The 15803-nt window shown below is 52.1% G+C and overlaps 1 protein-coding gene across 1 annotated transcript in view; it reads left to right on the top strand.

The window, feature by feature from the left end:
* Window positions 1-373: 373 nt before the first annotated feature.
* PTGES3 (prostaglandin E synthase 3) overlaps window positions 374-15803 on the top strand; it is a 76008-nt gene continuing 60578 nt past the window's right edge. Inside the window, exon 1 of the mRNA XM_082247303.1 lies at window positions 374-532. Within this exon, the coding sequence (XP_082103429.1) occupies window positions 531-532 (2 nt within the window). The 5' untranslated portion in view covers window positions 374-530. The remainder of the gene's footprint in view (window positions 533-15803) is intronic.

The raw sequence follows: 15803 nt of genomic DNA, 5'->3' as shown, positions 1-15803 counted from the left end.
GTATATACTCCTCCATTGCCAACCCTTTTCCATACATAGAGGTACATAAGACTGACAAGGCCCTACAATACACAGGTCCGTCACCTCTAACTGTCCTTACGTCCAGAAAACGCAAATCATAAAAAAAAAAAAACAAAGGCGGGAGAGCACTCTTGCCAAGAAACAAGTCAGCGGCCATTTCCCGTACACATCCCATACACCCTAGCAGCAACCAGAAAGTGCTGGAACGTTGTAGAAGCCGCGTACACAACACGCCCCTCCCTCAACATTTCTGGACGGCGCGCTCAGTTTCCACAGCGGCGGTTGAGGAGAAGGGGCGGAGCCTTACAACCTCTTACTTTTCTTTTCTGATGCCGCGAGACTGTGCGCGTTCTCCCAGCTCAGAATGAGCCGGGGGCCAGTCTCCACCCTTCGTTCGGTGACGTCACTTGGGCCCGGGAGAGCACGGGGAGGAGTAGAGAAGCGTGCGGAGGACTCGACGAGAAGAGCAGCGTGGAGCGTGCACGGAAAGCCGGGGGAACTGTAGCAACATGTGAGTAAGCGGCACCGGCGGTCCTCCCGTCATACGTAGGTGGCGAGGAGTGGCAGAAGTGAGGCCTGCGCCATGCCGGGTAGAGATGGGGCGGGGACACAGCACTGAGGATGACCCGGGGCCCGCTGTGTGAGCCGCTTTACACGGACCTGGCGGACTCCCCCACCCACCCACCCATAGGGCTCTGTCTGGTAAACGGCTGGAGAGGAGTGTGATGGCGGAGGGGGAGCCGCTCCCTCTCTCCAGACCATCTTTGTCTCTAGAAGCCTCTGTCAGCCCCGAGCCGCTAATCCGCTTACATGGCCATTCATTAGAGCGAGCATCCCTGTATAGTGGCCTTCACCTGGTCTCTGTGTTCATGGCGGAGGTGATAGGCCGCACACATCCTGATGGTGGCACCTGTTCCCCTCACAGAGAGCGCGTGTCAGGTGACGCCGGTATACTTAGCGGTACCAGGTGTGCTACTGGAGCGGCCATCATCTGGGTGTATCAGTGCTAGCCATAATGTTACCTGAGGTCATGTGTTTCTCTAAATATGGGGATTGATCGCTTTAAGTCCTTCTGCAAAATCTTGTACTCTTGAAAGCGACCTGGCTTTGTTTTATTTAACCACTTAAGAACCGCATACATACACTATGAATCCCTTAAGCGCAAAATCACATACCTGATTCAGATCTTCGGCTCTAGGGCGCGCCAACGGAGCCCCGCTTTGATTAGACTGAGCGGGTTCGGCGGCTGTGATGGCCGCTGGGACCTGCCGATCGTTCAGAGGAGAGGCAGAATTGCGGTTTGTGAGGGAGGAAAATGGAGATCTCTTTTCTGCTAAGCAGAAGCACTGACCTGTTTTCCTTCAGTCACAGAATCCCCCCCCCCCCCCACGCTAGCACACCCTAGGAGCACACTTAAAGCGGTAGTATACTCCGCTATTTGACTTACCTACAGTTAAGCCTATAATGAGGCTTACCCCTTGATAGAATTAAGATCTCCTAAACCTACACGGTTTAGCAGATATTCAACCTGCATGCAGCCACTGATGCCTGCGGCGCATGCGCTTTTAAGGTCCTGCGGACCTTCAGAGCTCCTTTCCGGTGTAACATTAAAAAACCCTACCCCGTAAAAATACCCTACCCTCGTCACTTCCTGTGCACGTACGTCATTTAACAGCTGAGCAGCTTCCCAGTGCGCATGCTCACAGCTGCAGCGGTTAGGGAATTTTCATGGGGTAGTGTTTTTTTTTTAACCGTACACCGCGTCATTTATCAGCTGTTGCAGCGTGTCCCACTGCGCATGCCGCTAAATTAAATCATCTCGGAGACTTCCCTCGTCAGCAGGTGCGGCGTCCCAAATGAGTGACTTGCGTTCTAAAACACTAGCCGTGATTTGTATTTTCATAGACCCGCTGCCGATTTAATTTTCCTGGAGCAGAGATGAGGGAAGTCTAGCGGGTTAAAGCCGAGATGATTTCACGCAGCAACAGCTAATGAATGAGACGAGGTTCCGTAAAGAAACAGTTACACTACCCCATGAAAAATCCCTACCCTCCGCAGCTGTGCGCATGCGCACTGGAAAGCGGCTCAGCTGATGTATGACGTACCCTCACCGAAAGTGACGAGGGTATGGAATTTTAACATGTAGTGTTTTTTCACGGAACAATGGATTTAGCCGGGAAGTGAAACTCCCGCCGAGCCAGGAAGAGACGCCGAGGGAGCATGTCAGCTCCCTCCGCGTTGTCCAGACGACCGCGCCGGGGCTTCGTCCTAAGGTAAGTATTTCATAATGAGCTAGTATGAGTTTGTTTTTTATGAGTATACAACCGCTTTAAAGTGTGAGTGTAAAGTCTCCCCCCCCCCCCCCCCCCCCAATAAAAAAAGATGTTAAAGCAGGGTTCCGGCCTCGGAAACATTGTTTAGATAAAAATACCCCCGGGCCAGTCAGGGCTAGTGCATTTCATAATGGATAGCCTCTGAACTGTCCCAGGTTGCACTTACCATTTATAAGAAATACTTACCTTGCAAATGTCTTGTCCAGCGCTGCCATCTCCGGTATGGGCAGCTGAAGTCAGAGCGTCCTTTTCGGTCCCAGAATGCCCTGCACCGGCCCCGCTCGTCACTTCCGGGGCAAGCGTGTAATCCCTGCACAGGGAATGACGCGCCTGCACTGTAACTGACGAGCGGGGCCGGTGCAGACGTATATTGATTCCTGGGAGCGATTATGTTCAGCTCCCAGGAGTCAGTGCAAGCAGGAAGAGACGGCGTGGGCCGCGGCCGCAGAGGAAGGAAGTGGAAGAAAGGTAAGTATATTTTCCTGACAGACTCCATGGCAGCTTACGTGTGGGTTAGTCCCGCCTCCTCCTACCTCATAGGACCCTACTCCCATACATTTTTACTCCGTGCCAGAGGCCGTGTTCCTTTTTTTGTCCTCCTGAAAGGATTATGGTCAAATCTTACCTCATGAAGATTCCCGATTGAGGCCTGGCGGTCTGCACGTTGGATCGAGTGGTGTCCCCTTCATGTCCAGCACGCCCTAGCTATTAGCGGGGTAGGACACGGGCATTGAGTCAGTTGTCAGAAGAGCTTACAAACCTGGCCAATGGCAGGCAAAGCAACATTTGGCCAATCGTCCCAGCTATTAGCGGGAGGCCCATTAATACGCCCCATCGTGTGTTTAGCCGCGGTGTCCGTATGGTCCAAGGTCTGGTCGTGGAAGTGGTGATGTACCCTGCTTTACATTCTATGGCAGCAGTTTGTTTTTGTATATTCTCCTGTTGTTTGTTACTTATCTCTCCCTGGGGTCTAGTTTGGCTGTGGGATGCATGGCGTTCCATTCCAAGTCCTTCTCCACTCCACTGCTTCCTGGTGTCTTCCAGGCTCGATCTGAATCGAGGCTTGGTTCGCACAGGTGGGGGGGGGGGCAGTGCCTTCCAGGCTCGATCTGAATCGAGGCTTGGTTTGCACAGGTGGGGGGGCGGTGACATCATTCCAGTAGCAAATTCAAATAGCTGTCAGTTTCAGCTATCTGTGGGTTTGTTCAGCAGTGTTTCCAGTGGCTTCCCCGTGCTCTGCGGGAATCTTTTAGGTCCCTTTCACACTTCTGCGACGCAATTTTACAGCGATTTTGCCGCGATTTCGCGGCGCGACTTTGCTGCGATTTTGAAAGCAATGGCAAGGCTATATGCCTCAAAACGCATTAAAATCGTGTCAAAGTAGTGCAGGAACTACTTTGAAGTCGGTGCGACTTCAAAACGCACTGATATGAATGGTGCTCATTGAAAATAATGGAAAACGACTTGTCATGTGATTTTGCGGTCCAAAATCACGGGACAAGTCGCACTCGTGTGAATGGGGCCTTAAAGGTGAGAGATGGCTGTGATTATGCTGAATAGGCTTCCTGCCTGCTTTCTGCATGTCACTCATTCATGATCTCTTGCAGTTTCCTAAAGTGATATGGATGTCTCACCGCCCCCTGGTGGCCAGCCCTTACATTACAGGTAAGATTGGTTTTATTCCTCTACCTGTAATGTTTGGGTTTTTTTTTTTCTGCTGTTCTGTTGAGTCTTTATTTTCTTTCCTAAAGCCCTTCTAGGTCTGAAAGAGGTCACTCAGCCCGTGAAGATAAAGATCCTCCCAGGTCGCAAACGCGGCATTCATCAAGTTCCGGGCGCCATCGGTCGTCCTCTAGGCGACATGGTGAAGAGTCTGGAGCTACTTCAGGACACCACCATTCTGACAAAAGATCCTGCTGGGGATGTGGGGCACAGGTGCCTGATGGAAAGTCGCTCTGTGAGCCCTGTTTGGCACATGCTGCAAACGAAAGGGAAGACAGCAACCAGCAGATGGGAGTCGCTGGTCAGGCGAGTAGTTAAGGAGTCCTTAAAAACCTTGGATCCTGCTCGTGCTGGAACTTCCTCCCCCAGGATGGCGAGTACTCCGGCTGGTGAAAATATTCATATCCCTGGGCCTTCCCAGCACACCTCATCTGACTACTCTGAGGGTGAGCTTGAAGCAGACGACCTTGGTGCGGGTTTTGACTTTGCCATGGTTCCCTACTTGGTCAAAGCTGTGAAGGAAGCCCTGAAGTGGGATGAGCCGGTAGTCACCCTCTAAACAGAAGAGGTATTTTAAGCACCTCAAGAAGGAACGCCCTTTCTTTCCCCTGTTAGTGGAGGTCGGCAAAATCATTACAGACAAGTGGGGCTGCACACAGAGAAAAAAAACTCTTTAACTTGAACAAAATGTACCCGTTTAAAACGGAAGAGGTTAAACACCGGGAATCTGCGCCTCTGGTGGATGCAGCACTGATGCATCTGGTGCGTCATGTCACCCTTCCGCTTGAAGACACAGTCACCTTTAAGGATGGCCTTGAGAGACGCATTGATTCAGACCTCAAGCGCATCTGTGTCAGCAGGAATGGCATGCAAGCCAGCGTTGGCTCTCGCAGCCCTGTCTAAAGCAATGGAGGTGTGGACAGACAGTGTGGACACAACACTCAGAAGCGTGTCGGAAGAAGTCGCAAGAAATTCGCCAATACATGAGCTGAGGCTGGCGGCGGCTTTTTTGGGGGAGGCCTCCCTAGACATGGTCCGCCTTGTGACACGGGTAATGCTTTCATCGGTTACTGCAAAACGGGCTCTTTGGTTACGTCCTTGGTTGGCTGATCCTGCGTCAAAACAGGCCTGGTGCCGAATTCCATTTGAGGGGTCCTCCCTATTCGGCAACAAGTTAGAAAGCGCCATTTCCCGTGCCACAGGTGGTAAGTCGGGGTTCCTTCCCCAGGATAGGCGCTTGCTGGACCAGAAGAGGTCTCAGCCCAGGCAAGGGGCTGATCGATCAAGGGATGCTCGCCTATATAAGCCTGGCCATCAATTCCGAAAGAACTGGAGAAGACCGCAGCCTTCAGGACAGAAAGCACCCAGAGGAGGGTTTTCTGGTGGTCGGGAGGCCACAAAGCCTTTTTGACGTGCCTGCCCAGGCGGAGCAAGTCTGGGCTCGGCTACTACGCTTCCAACACGTCTGGGCAGCCTCGATAAACGACTTCTGGGTCGTCAAGACAGTATCAACAGGCCATTCCTGGAAATTCTGCAGTCCGCCCAGACTGAGGTTCATTCCAACCTCATTGCCACAGTCAGAAGAGAAAAGACAAGGCCTTCTGTGTTACGTAGATCTGTTGGTGGCTCAAGGCGCAGTGGTTCCAGTTCCAACCAACAAGAAGTTCCAGGGTCTATACTCCCCTCTCTTCTTGGTTCAGAAAAAGAGCGGTGCTTGGAGACCGGTCATAGACCTCACGCACCTGAACTCTTTTATCAAGAAGGAGAAATTCAAGATGGAGACGCTATTCACCATCCGTCAAGCAATACAACCGGCAGACTGACTTGTGTCAATCGACCTCAAGGACGCCTATTTCCATGTGCCAGTGGCAGCAGATTACCAGGAGTTCCTACGATTCGCAGTAGATCAGAATCCTCTACAGTTTGTCTGTCTCCCGTTTGGGCTTACTACATCGCCGCGGGTATTCTCAAAGGTCTTACTAGCAGTGGTGGCTTTGATCAGGACCAAAGGCGTCCGTCTACACCATTATCTGGATGACCTGCTCCTGCTGTCACAAGACCGAGAACAACTTCTGGTACACAGGTCTCAGGTAATAGCCACTCTTCGTGAGTTCTGCTGGTTACTGAACATGGAGAAGAGCCACCTGGAGCCTACCCAGTCGTTAATATTTCTGGGAGCATAGTTCGACACAAGTCGAGGCACAATTTCTTTGCCCCTCGAGAAGATCCCGGTAGTCAGGGACAGGGTACGCCTAGCTATGACGGCCACTCACCTTCGAGCATCTCAGTGTCTAAGAGTGGTTGGGACCATGGTAGCCATGACTCCAATGGTGAAGTGGGCACTTTCCAAGTGGGGTTTCTCGATCAGTGGCGTCCAGGAGATCAAAATCACCTCATTCGCATAACATCATCAATGCGGGAGAGCCTTCCATGGTGGCTGCAGAGCAAAAATCACCTCAAGTGCCATTCCATCATGCCCATCTCTTGGATCACAGTTACCACGGATGCCAGCAACACCGGATGGGGTGACCTATGTCAGACAGAGATAGCCCAGGGCAGCTGGGATTTCCAAGCTCACAGGGCAGTGTCAAATACTCTAGAATTGCGAGCCGCGTTCTGCGCTCTGAAAGCATTCCATCACCTAATAGAAGGGACTTCTGTGATCCTGAGGATGGACAATAGGACCGCAGTCTCCTATGTGAAGCGACAAGGAGGTACTCTGTCGCTCCCTGTTGAAGGAGGTAGATCCAATCTTATATTGGGCCCAGAAACACCTGGTCAACCTCACTGCAGTGTTTCTTCCAGGGGTACAGAATGTTCAAGCGGACTTCCTCTCAAGAGTCCGCTTGGACAACAGCAAATGGAGCCTTCACAACGATGTCTTCCAGTGGCTCACTTCTCTGGAATTTCACCCGGAAGTGGATCTTTCTCTTACGTCCTCCGACAGTCGCCGCCTCTTCATATTCGTCACATATGGGGTATTAGACTTTGCTCCGAAGGAGTAGCTAGGCAACAGAATATGTTAACATTAAAGCTTTTAACATATCCCACCCTCAAGGGGTGGTCCCCTCAGTCAATACCCTCCTACTTCCTGCAACCATATCTCAGTTTTAATGTCTAGCTTGTCAGGAGTGGCTGGCTTTCTCTGTGCTGGGGCTTTCTGCCCCAGACTCTTTCTTCTTTTTGAAATTTTGTTTGAGTTTTCTCTCTACCTTTACTTAGCTGTTATTTTTGTCAGCGTTAGTTCTTCTGATGAAGAGGATCATGCGGGCTGGGTCTCGGGCTGATCCCCCTGGTCGCAGGTCGTGGGTCAGTGGCTTCCCAGCCTGCCATCGAGCGTTCATCCAGGTAACGCTCCTGGCACAGTGAACGACCCATCCCTGTTCGGTGCAGGGATGATTGGTGAGGTGGCTACCTCATTGGACGCTGTGCGGTTTCTTAACCCCCATTTTGTGCGTCTTGAATGCGACTCTTCCTGCCTCATGTGCAGCGGCTTGTTCGCCTGTGCGGGTCCCCCACGCCATGTGAGGTAAGTGTATTTATTTGGGGACCTGTCTGTCTGGGGGGGTGTCAGTCTGGGACTGTGTAACCTGCCTCTATTCACACTGCTTGTCTCCCTATCTCTCGGCTGCATGCTGTGGGCTGCAAGGGGGGGGGGAGCTGTGTGACACTGTGTGTGTCAGCCTGGTCAGTGTGAGAAGCTGTGTGCTGTGGGGCATGTTTTTTTGGCATGTTTGGGCATATACAGCGATCGCTGCGGCGATCTGACATGTATTCTTATACAGAGATGTCACGTGTGCATTACTGCACTGTGGAGCGGCGGTTTCGGCGCCAAACGGCGCCATTTTGCCTACACTCGCTCCGGCCGCATGTTTTACATGCATGGCGGCCATTTTCTTGTAGCCTCCATAGGCTTTCATAGAGCGCCCTGGCAGCATCACTTCCTCTTTCCAGGAACACCGATCGAGGCAGCAGCGGCGAGGGTCTCCTCAGGTTTTATCCTTCTGTTCTTGCTATCCATTGCCTGTGTTCAGTTTGCATATTCCCTGTGGGGGTCTCATTGTGCTTGAGTGTGGTGCGGTGGGCTGCGCTTGCCGCGCTTGCTTAAAGGGGCAGTTAACCCTTTATTGTCCGGCATTACAGGGGCAATGGATTCTCAGGAGGGCAAATTTCCTACCGCCTTGGTGGAAAGCCAGGGGACCGCTGTTTCCCCCCCAGGGGGGGATTTAGCCACTATTGTGGCTGGCCTTGCTGCTCAGGTACAGATGCTGGTGGCTGCTCAATCTACTAAATGGCCCAGAGTTGCTCTTTCCTCTGATTCTGAGGGTGAAGGTGATGGGGCTGTTATGGCGGGGGCCTCCTTATCGGGGTCCCGCTCCTCCCTGGATCTAGTGGGGTCCGAGGTGGAGGCTGAAGTTGAGGGGGTTGATGATTCTCCCCCTGGCTCGCCTGAAGAGCTTGCAATCATGGATGAGTTGATTGCTTCCATAAAGCAAACGCTGCGTTTGCAGGATGAAATGTGTCCCCCCCCCCGCCGCCTTGGCGGCTTATGGGACGCAGAGAAAACGCAGGACGCCGCAGGTTTTTCCCTGCAATGATGATTTTCAGCGCGCTGTTAAGGAACAATGGCGCAATCTGCGCAAACCTTTTGCTGTACCAAGTAGATTCAAGCTGCGTTATCCTTTCTCGACTTCCACTGATGAAAGGTGGTGTGTGCCTCCCCCCAGTGGATCACGCAATTGCGGTTTTAAACAAAGCCACTGCGATTCCTGCAGAGGATTTCCCTGTGTTCCGTGATGCCACGGGTAGGAGATTGGAGTCTCTTGCCCGTCATACTTATTCTGTTACGGGTTCTATGCTTAAGGCTCTGTTTGCTTCTCTCATGGCGGCCCAGCGAATCGCAAGTTGGACGCAGATGCTTAGGCGCGTCCTAGTGGCCGATTCGGCCTCGCCGGCGACCCTGGATATGGTGGATCAAATACACCAAGGTGTCATGTATCTGTGTGATGCGGACCTGGACCTGGTTCCGTTGGCTGCACGTGTGCACAGCGTGGCGGTGTTGTCTCGCCGCCTGGTTTGGTTAAAATGTTGGTCGGTGGACCAGTCCTCACGTAAGACCTTAGCCAATCTACCTTATGATGGGTCTCGCCTTTTTGGGGAGTCCTTGGATGTGTTGATTAAGGGGATCACCGGGGGTAAGAGCACTCTCTTGCCCCATTTCCCCAAGGCTAAGGGGGCTTCTGGGAAGAAGCATGCTAATTTTCGGCCCCCTCAGGGGTCCTTTCGTGCCTTTCGGCCGCACTACAAGGGCAAGCCGTTCAAAGGTCAAGGCTCTCAGAAGAAGCCCTGGTCTGGGAAACAGAAGTCCGGTCAATCCGGATCTGCAGCCCATAACAGTTCGGCCTGAAGGGGCGCCCTCACCCAGTTTTGGGGTGGGGGGGACGCTTGCTCGGTTTTCTTCAGCCCTGGTTGGCCCGTGTGCGGGACAGATGGGTTCAGGAGATCGTTCGATCTGGTTACAAGATCGAGTTTCTCTCTCGGCCGGAGAGCAGATTTTTTCCCTCAAATCTTCAACTGTCTCCAGAGCGTTTGCGGGACCTGCACCTGGCGGTGCGGGACCTGAGGGCTCAGGGAGTGGTGGTTCCGGTGCCTCATCGGGACAGATTTCGGGGGTTTCATTCCAATCTGTTCACCGTGCCCAGAAAGGAGGGCAAGGTTCATCCAATTCTGGACTTGAAGGCTCTGAACCGCTCTGTGCGGGTTCGCAAGTTCCGCATGGAATCCCTGCGGTCGGTGGTGGCTGCCCTGGTTCCGGGGGAATTCATGGCCTCCATCGATTTGAAGGATGCGTATCTTCACATCCCCATTTTCGGGGGTCACCAGAGGTTCCTTCGATTTGCCATTGCGGAGGATCACTACCAGTTTGTGGCGTTGCCTTTTGGTCTCGCCTCGGCTCCGCGGGTCTTCACCAAGGTGCTTGCACCGGTTCTGGCATTATTGAGGGCCCAGGGCATTTCTGTCCTGGGGTATCTGGACGACATTCTGGTTCGGTCTGCGACCAGCCAGGGTCTGGAGAAGGACCTGTCTGTCACGATGCAAACTCTGCAAGAGTTTGGTTGGACGATAAATTTTCCAAAGACGACACTGAGTCCGTCGGTTCGTCTTCCCTACCTGGGAATGATTCTGGACTCGGTGCAGGCGAAGGTCTTCCTGCCGGAAGACAAACTCAGAACTCTTCAGGAGGAAGTCAGGTCCCTCAGGGACGTTCCGCACTCGTCTCTGCGGACGTGCATGAGATGTCTGGGATTGATGGTCTCGGCCTTCGAGGCGATTCCCTTCGCCCAGTTTCACACGCGGGGTCTCCAAGCGGAGATCCTGTCCAGGTGGGACGGGCGACCTCAATCTCTGGATCTTCAAATCTCGTTGAGTCATCGCACCAGAAGAAACCTTCTGTGGTGGCTCCAGTCCCCGTTGGTGTCCGGGGGCAAGTCGTTTCGTCCTGTCTCGTGGACGGTGATCACCACGGATGCCAGCCTGTCGGGCTGGGGTGGTGTTCTGGGCGTTCTGTCCGCCCAGGGAACTTGGTCGGAGGGGGAGTCTTCCCTTCCGATCAACATTCTGGAATTGCGTGCGATAAATCTCTGTCTTCATCGCTGGACGGACCGGCTGCAGGGCTGCCCGGTTCGGGTGCAGACGGACAATGCCACGGCGGTGGCCTACATCAACCACCAAGGGGGCACCAGGAGTGCCCGAGCGGCTCGAAGTGGCCGACATTCTGTCTTGGGCCGAGACTCATGTCCCGGCGATAACGGCGGTTCACATTCCGGGGGTGGAGAACTGGCAGGCGGACTATCTGAGTCGCCAGACCCTGGATCAGGGGGAATGGTCTCTCCACCCGGCTGTCTTCCAGATGTTGTGCGCGAAGTGGGGTCTTCCAGATGTGGACCTGTTCGCGTCTCGTCTCAACAACAAGGTGAGAAGGTTCGTGGCAAGGACGCGCGACCCTCGGGCAGACGCGTCGGACGCGTTAGTGGCCCCGTGGCATCAGTACAGGCTGATGTACGCGTTTCCACCGATTCAGTTGCTGTCCAGGTTCCTTCGCAGGTTACACTCGGAACGCAGCACGGTGATTCTTGTGGCACCGGACTGGCCTCGCCGGTCCTGGTACGCAGACCTCGTGAATCTGGCGGTCGACGCCCCGTGGCGTCTGCCTCTTCGAGACGATCTACTGTCTCAAGGACCGATATACCATCCTGCTTTACAGTCGCTGGCTTTGACGGCCTGGCTGTTGAGACCGAGGTCCTGAAGGAGAAGGGTCTCTCTCCAGAGGTCGTTCATACTTTGATCAACGCGAGGAAGTCTTCCTCGGGGAAGGTTTATTACCGTACTTGGAAGGCCTATTTTGCCTGGTGTGAGTCCAGGGGGTTTTCACCCCGCACGTACTCGGTTTCCCGTGTGCTGTCTTTCCTTCAGACGGGTGTTGATCAGCGTTTGGCGCTGGCTACGATAAAGGGTCAGGTGTCTGCGCTGGCCGTTCTGTTTCAACGTCCCGTGGCTTCCAACTCCTTGGTTGGCACTTTTGTTCAGGGTGTGCGGCATCTGGTTCCTCCTAGGAGGGATCCTTTGCCCCCTTGGGACTTGAATCTCGTTCTGTCTGTGTTGCAACGTGCTCCTTTTGAACAGATCAGGGAGATCTCGTTGTCTATGTTGTCCAAAAAGGTCGCCTTTTTGGTTGCGATCACTTCGGCTCGCAGGGTGTCGGAGCTGGCAGCTTTGTCCTGCAAGTCTCCGTACCTGGTTGTTCATTTGGATAAGGTGGTCTTGCGACCTAATCCTTTTCTTCCGAAACGAGTTTCGGAATTCCATCTTAATGAGGATATTGTCTTACCTTCGCTGTGCGCGAAGCCTAAACATCCAAAGGAGGTGAGATTGCATTCTCTGGATGTTGTTCGGGCGATAAGGGTTTACCTTAAATCGACTGAGTCTTTTCGAAAGACGGACTCCTTGTTTGTTCTTCCAGAGGGTCCTCGGAAGGGCATGGCGGCTTCGGCCTCTACCATCGCCAAATGGATCAGGCAGACCATTGAACAGGCCTATGCCTTGCAGGGGAAGGTTCCCCCTGTGCCTGTGAAGGCGCACTCTACTAGATCTTTGAGTACGTCTTGGGCCTGTCGTCATGGGGCTTCTGTAGCCCAGGTGTGTAAGGCGGCGACCTGGTCGACCGTACACACGTTCACAAGATTCTACAAAGTAGATGTTCAGGCATCGGCGGATGCTTCCTTTGGCCGCAAGGTTCTTAGTGCGGCAATTCTCTAGGGTCCCTTGTTGGGGACCTCTGGCTGTTGGGATAAGTTTTGTATCCCCTGGTTTTTTGTCTTTTCCTGGGTTGTTGCTCCTGTTGAGCACTTGTTTTTCCTGTTGCCCAGCTGGTTTCCTTCCTTTGGTAAGGTTCCTTTCTTTGATGCGGAGACTGCGTTGCCTTTTCGGCGCGGATGCGTTTCCCACCCCTCATGTTTGCACTGCTTTGGGACGTCCCCATATGTGACGAATATGAAGAGGCGGCGACTGTCGGAGGACTCAGAGAAAGGAATTTTACAGGTAAGATTTTACAAAAATTCCGTTATTTGCATCTCCATGCAATCACAAGCTTCCGAATTATGTGAGGTTCCGTTGTCCCCAAGCCTTTGGCACGGATGCTCTGACAGACCATTGGAGATTCCACAGGGCATATGCCTTTCCCCCCAGTTCCTGTCATTCTCCGGTTCCTGGCGAGACTCAGGATGGAAGATGTGGAAGTGCTAACATAGCCCCATACTGGCCGAACAGGCCATGGTTTCCACTACTGATGCTCCTCAGTTTTCGGGATCCAGTTCCTCTACCCATCAGGCCGGACCTTCTGTCCCAGGGAGCAACTCTACACCCATGCCCGGCTCATCTGCACCTGAAGGCATGGTTTTTGAGAGGGAAAGGCTGGAGGCGTTAGGTTGCCCGAGTGGGGCAATTTCTACTCTCAAGTGCCAGAAGAGCGGCACTAACAAGGTCTATGGAAGGATCTGGTCCAAGTTCATGGATTTTGTTACCAAGAAAGGGGGGTCATGCAATGACCTGAATATCCAGCATATTCTTGGTTTGCAGTCGGGACTGGACCTACCATTATCTGTTAGCTCACTACGTGTGCAAGTTTCTGCTATTTCGGCCTTCACAGGAACTTCTTGGGCGTCTTAACCCCTTGTTCGTCAATTCTTTCGGGGAGCTTCCAGACTCAGGCCACAGAGGAAGCCAAGGTTCCCTAAATGGGATCTTCCACTCGTCTTGAACTTCCTTTCTGACGTCAGAAGAAGTCACACGGAGCAACTCTCCATTAAAGATCTGTCGCTGATATCGGCCTTCTTGGTTGCCGTCACCTCGGCTAAAAGTCTCAGAGATTAGTTCTCTGGGTTGCAAAGAACCATTCCTGACCACCTTCCCAGATCGTGTGGTTCTTATCCCCATGTTGGGATCACACCCCAAGGTGGTCTCTGTTTTCCACGAGAACCGGGAGATTGTCCTTCCAACATTCAAATCGTCAGATCCGGATACATATCCATTAGATATGGGTGCAATTCTGAGACTGTACCTGGATGCAGCAGCTTCCTTCAGGCGTTGAGATTATCTATTTGTTCTCCTCCACGGAAAGAACAAGGGCTTGCGGGCCTCTTCAAGATCCATAGCGGCATGGATTGTTCAGACCATCCAATGGGCATATAAGGCTAAGGGCTTGGCTCCTCCAGAAGCGGTGACCGCGCATTCGACAAGAGGGGTGTCCTCGTCCTGGGCGGCTTCTTGTCATGTGGCCCCTGAAGTAATATGCAAGGCGGCATCATGGTCTTCCATTAACACTTTCATGACTCATTATTGTATTGAGCCAGCTTCATTGTTTTCTGTTAACTTTGGTTTGCAAGTACTGTCTGTTGATGGTGCAAATTAAATTTCTTTTGGCCAGCAGTTTCCCACCCTTGTGTGTTTGGCTAGTTATTTCCCACACATAAGCTGCCATGTAGTCTGTTAGGAAAATGGAAAATTGTTATCAAATACTTACCGTAATTTTCCTTTCCTGATGGACTCCATGGCAGCTGGAGTCCCCTCCCATCTGCTGGAGTAGGCTATTTATGGAACACGGCCTCTGGCACGGAGTAAAAATTTATGGGAGTAGGGTCCTATGAGGTAGGAGGAGGCGGGACTAACCCACATGTAAGCTGCCATGGAGTCCATCAGGAAAGGAAAATTCCGGTAAGTATTTGATAACCATTTTCCGTTTTCTTCAATAACAAGGTAAGTAAACCGAAAAAAAATCAGGACTATCCATTTCTTTTTCAGGTGATTGTCAGCAAGCGGATGGCCCAAAGTGGTTTTTGAGGACGGAACTCTGCTTTAAATTTTCCTGCTGTGTGTGCAAATCCACTGCCACAGAAGCCCAGATCCTCCTCCTTCTCGGGTCCCTCTTCTGTGATCCCGGCCCCTCCTTCCTGTTCAGAGCCCCCCACAGCAAGCAGCTTGCCATGGGGACATCCGAGCCGAGTCACTACTCCCTGCGTCTATTCAGACAACCCGGTGGCCTCTTTCTCTCCTGATTGGCTAACAGACTTTGACAGCAGCAGCAGGCGATTGCACTGCTGCTGTCTCAGCTAATCAGGAGGGAGAATCTCGGCCGGATGGGAAACTCGTGGACAGAGGGACCTCGGGTAAGTGTTAGGGGGCTGCTGCACACCGAAGGCTTTTTAACATAATGCACTTTATAAACTCCTTTACCCAATTTTGGACCAGAAGGTTTTACCCCCCTTAATGACCAGGCCGTTTTTTTTGGGATACGGCACTGTTAACTTTAACTGACTATTGCGTGGTCGTGCGATGCTGTACCCAAATAAAATTGATGTCCTTCCCCCCCCCCCCCCCCCCCCCCCACAAATATAGCTTTCTTTTGGTGGTAATTGATCACCTCTGCGATTTTATTTTTTGCGCTTTAAACAAAAAAAGACCATTCTGAAAAAAAATATTTTTTTACATTCTGCTATACAACATTCCCAATAATTTTTTTTCTTTTAAAAATCAAATATTTTTCATTTTATGCCAATTTGTATTCTGCGCAAAATTTATCGCATCTACATACTAGGGGAAAGATTTGTAGCTTTTATTTATTTTTTACTAGTATTGGCGGTGAATAGTGATTTTTAGCAGGACTGCAACATTGGGGCGGACAGATCAGATCCCTAACTGACTTTTTTGACACTTTGGGGGGGTACCAGTGACTACAGTAATCAATGCTAAAAATATGCACAGTTACTGTACTAATTACACTGGCAGGGAAGGGGTTAACACCAGGGGCAAGCAAAGGGTTAAATGTGTCCCTAGGGGTGCTTTCTAACTGGGGGGTTCTGCACAGAGACCTGTATTTCTAAATAAGACGGACACAGGATCCCTGTGTTCATAACAGACAGAACGGAAGTCTGCTGTTCTGTCTCAACGGGGAGCATTCGCGAATACCCGCTGATCGGCTTCTGTGGTAAATGGGCACGTGCCCCCGCTAGTGGTCCTGCAAAGCGATGTAGAGTTACGTAGTTTTGTGGGACAGAGCCGATGGTCGTTAAGTGGTTAATCACCTCTGATGTTAACCATTTCTCTGCCAGTGTCATTTATATAGCGACTGCATTTTTAGCACTGATCACTGTATTGGTGTCACTGGTCCCCAAA

The sequence above is a fragment of the Pelophylax lessonae genome (genome assembly GCF_965119305.1).
Source record: "Pelophylax lessonae genome assembly, chromosome: 2".
NCBI classification, from domain to species: Eukaryota; Metazoa; Chordata; class Amphibia; order Anura; family Ranidae; genus Pelophylax; species Pelophylax lessonae.
Note: the sequence above shows the minus strand (reverse complement) of the source record. Positions and strands in the feature narration are given on the sequence as shown.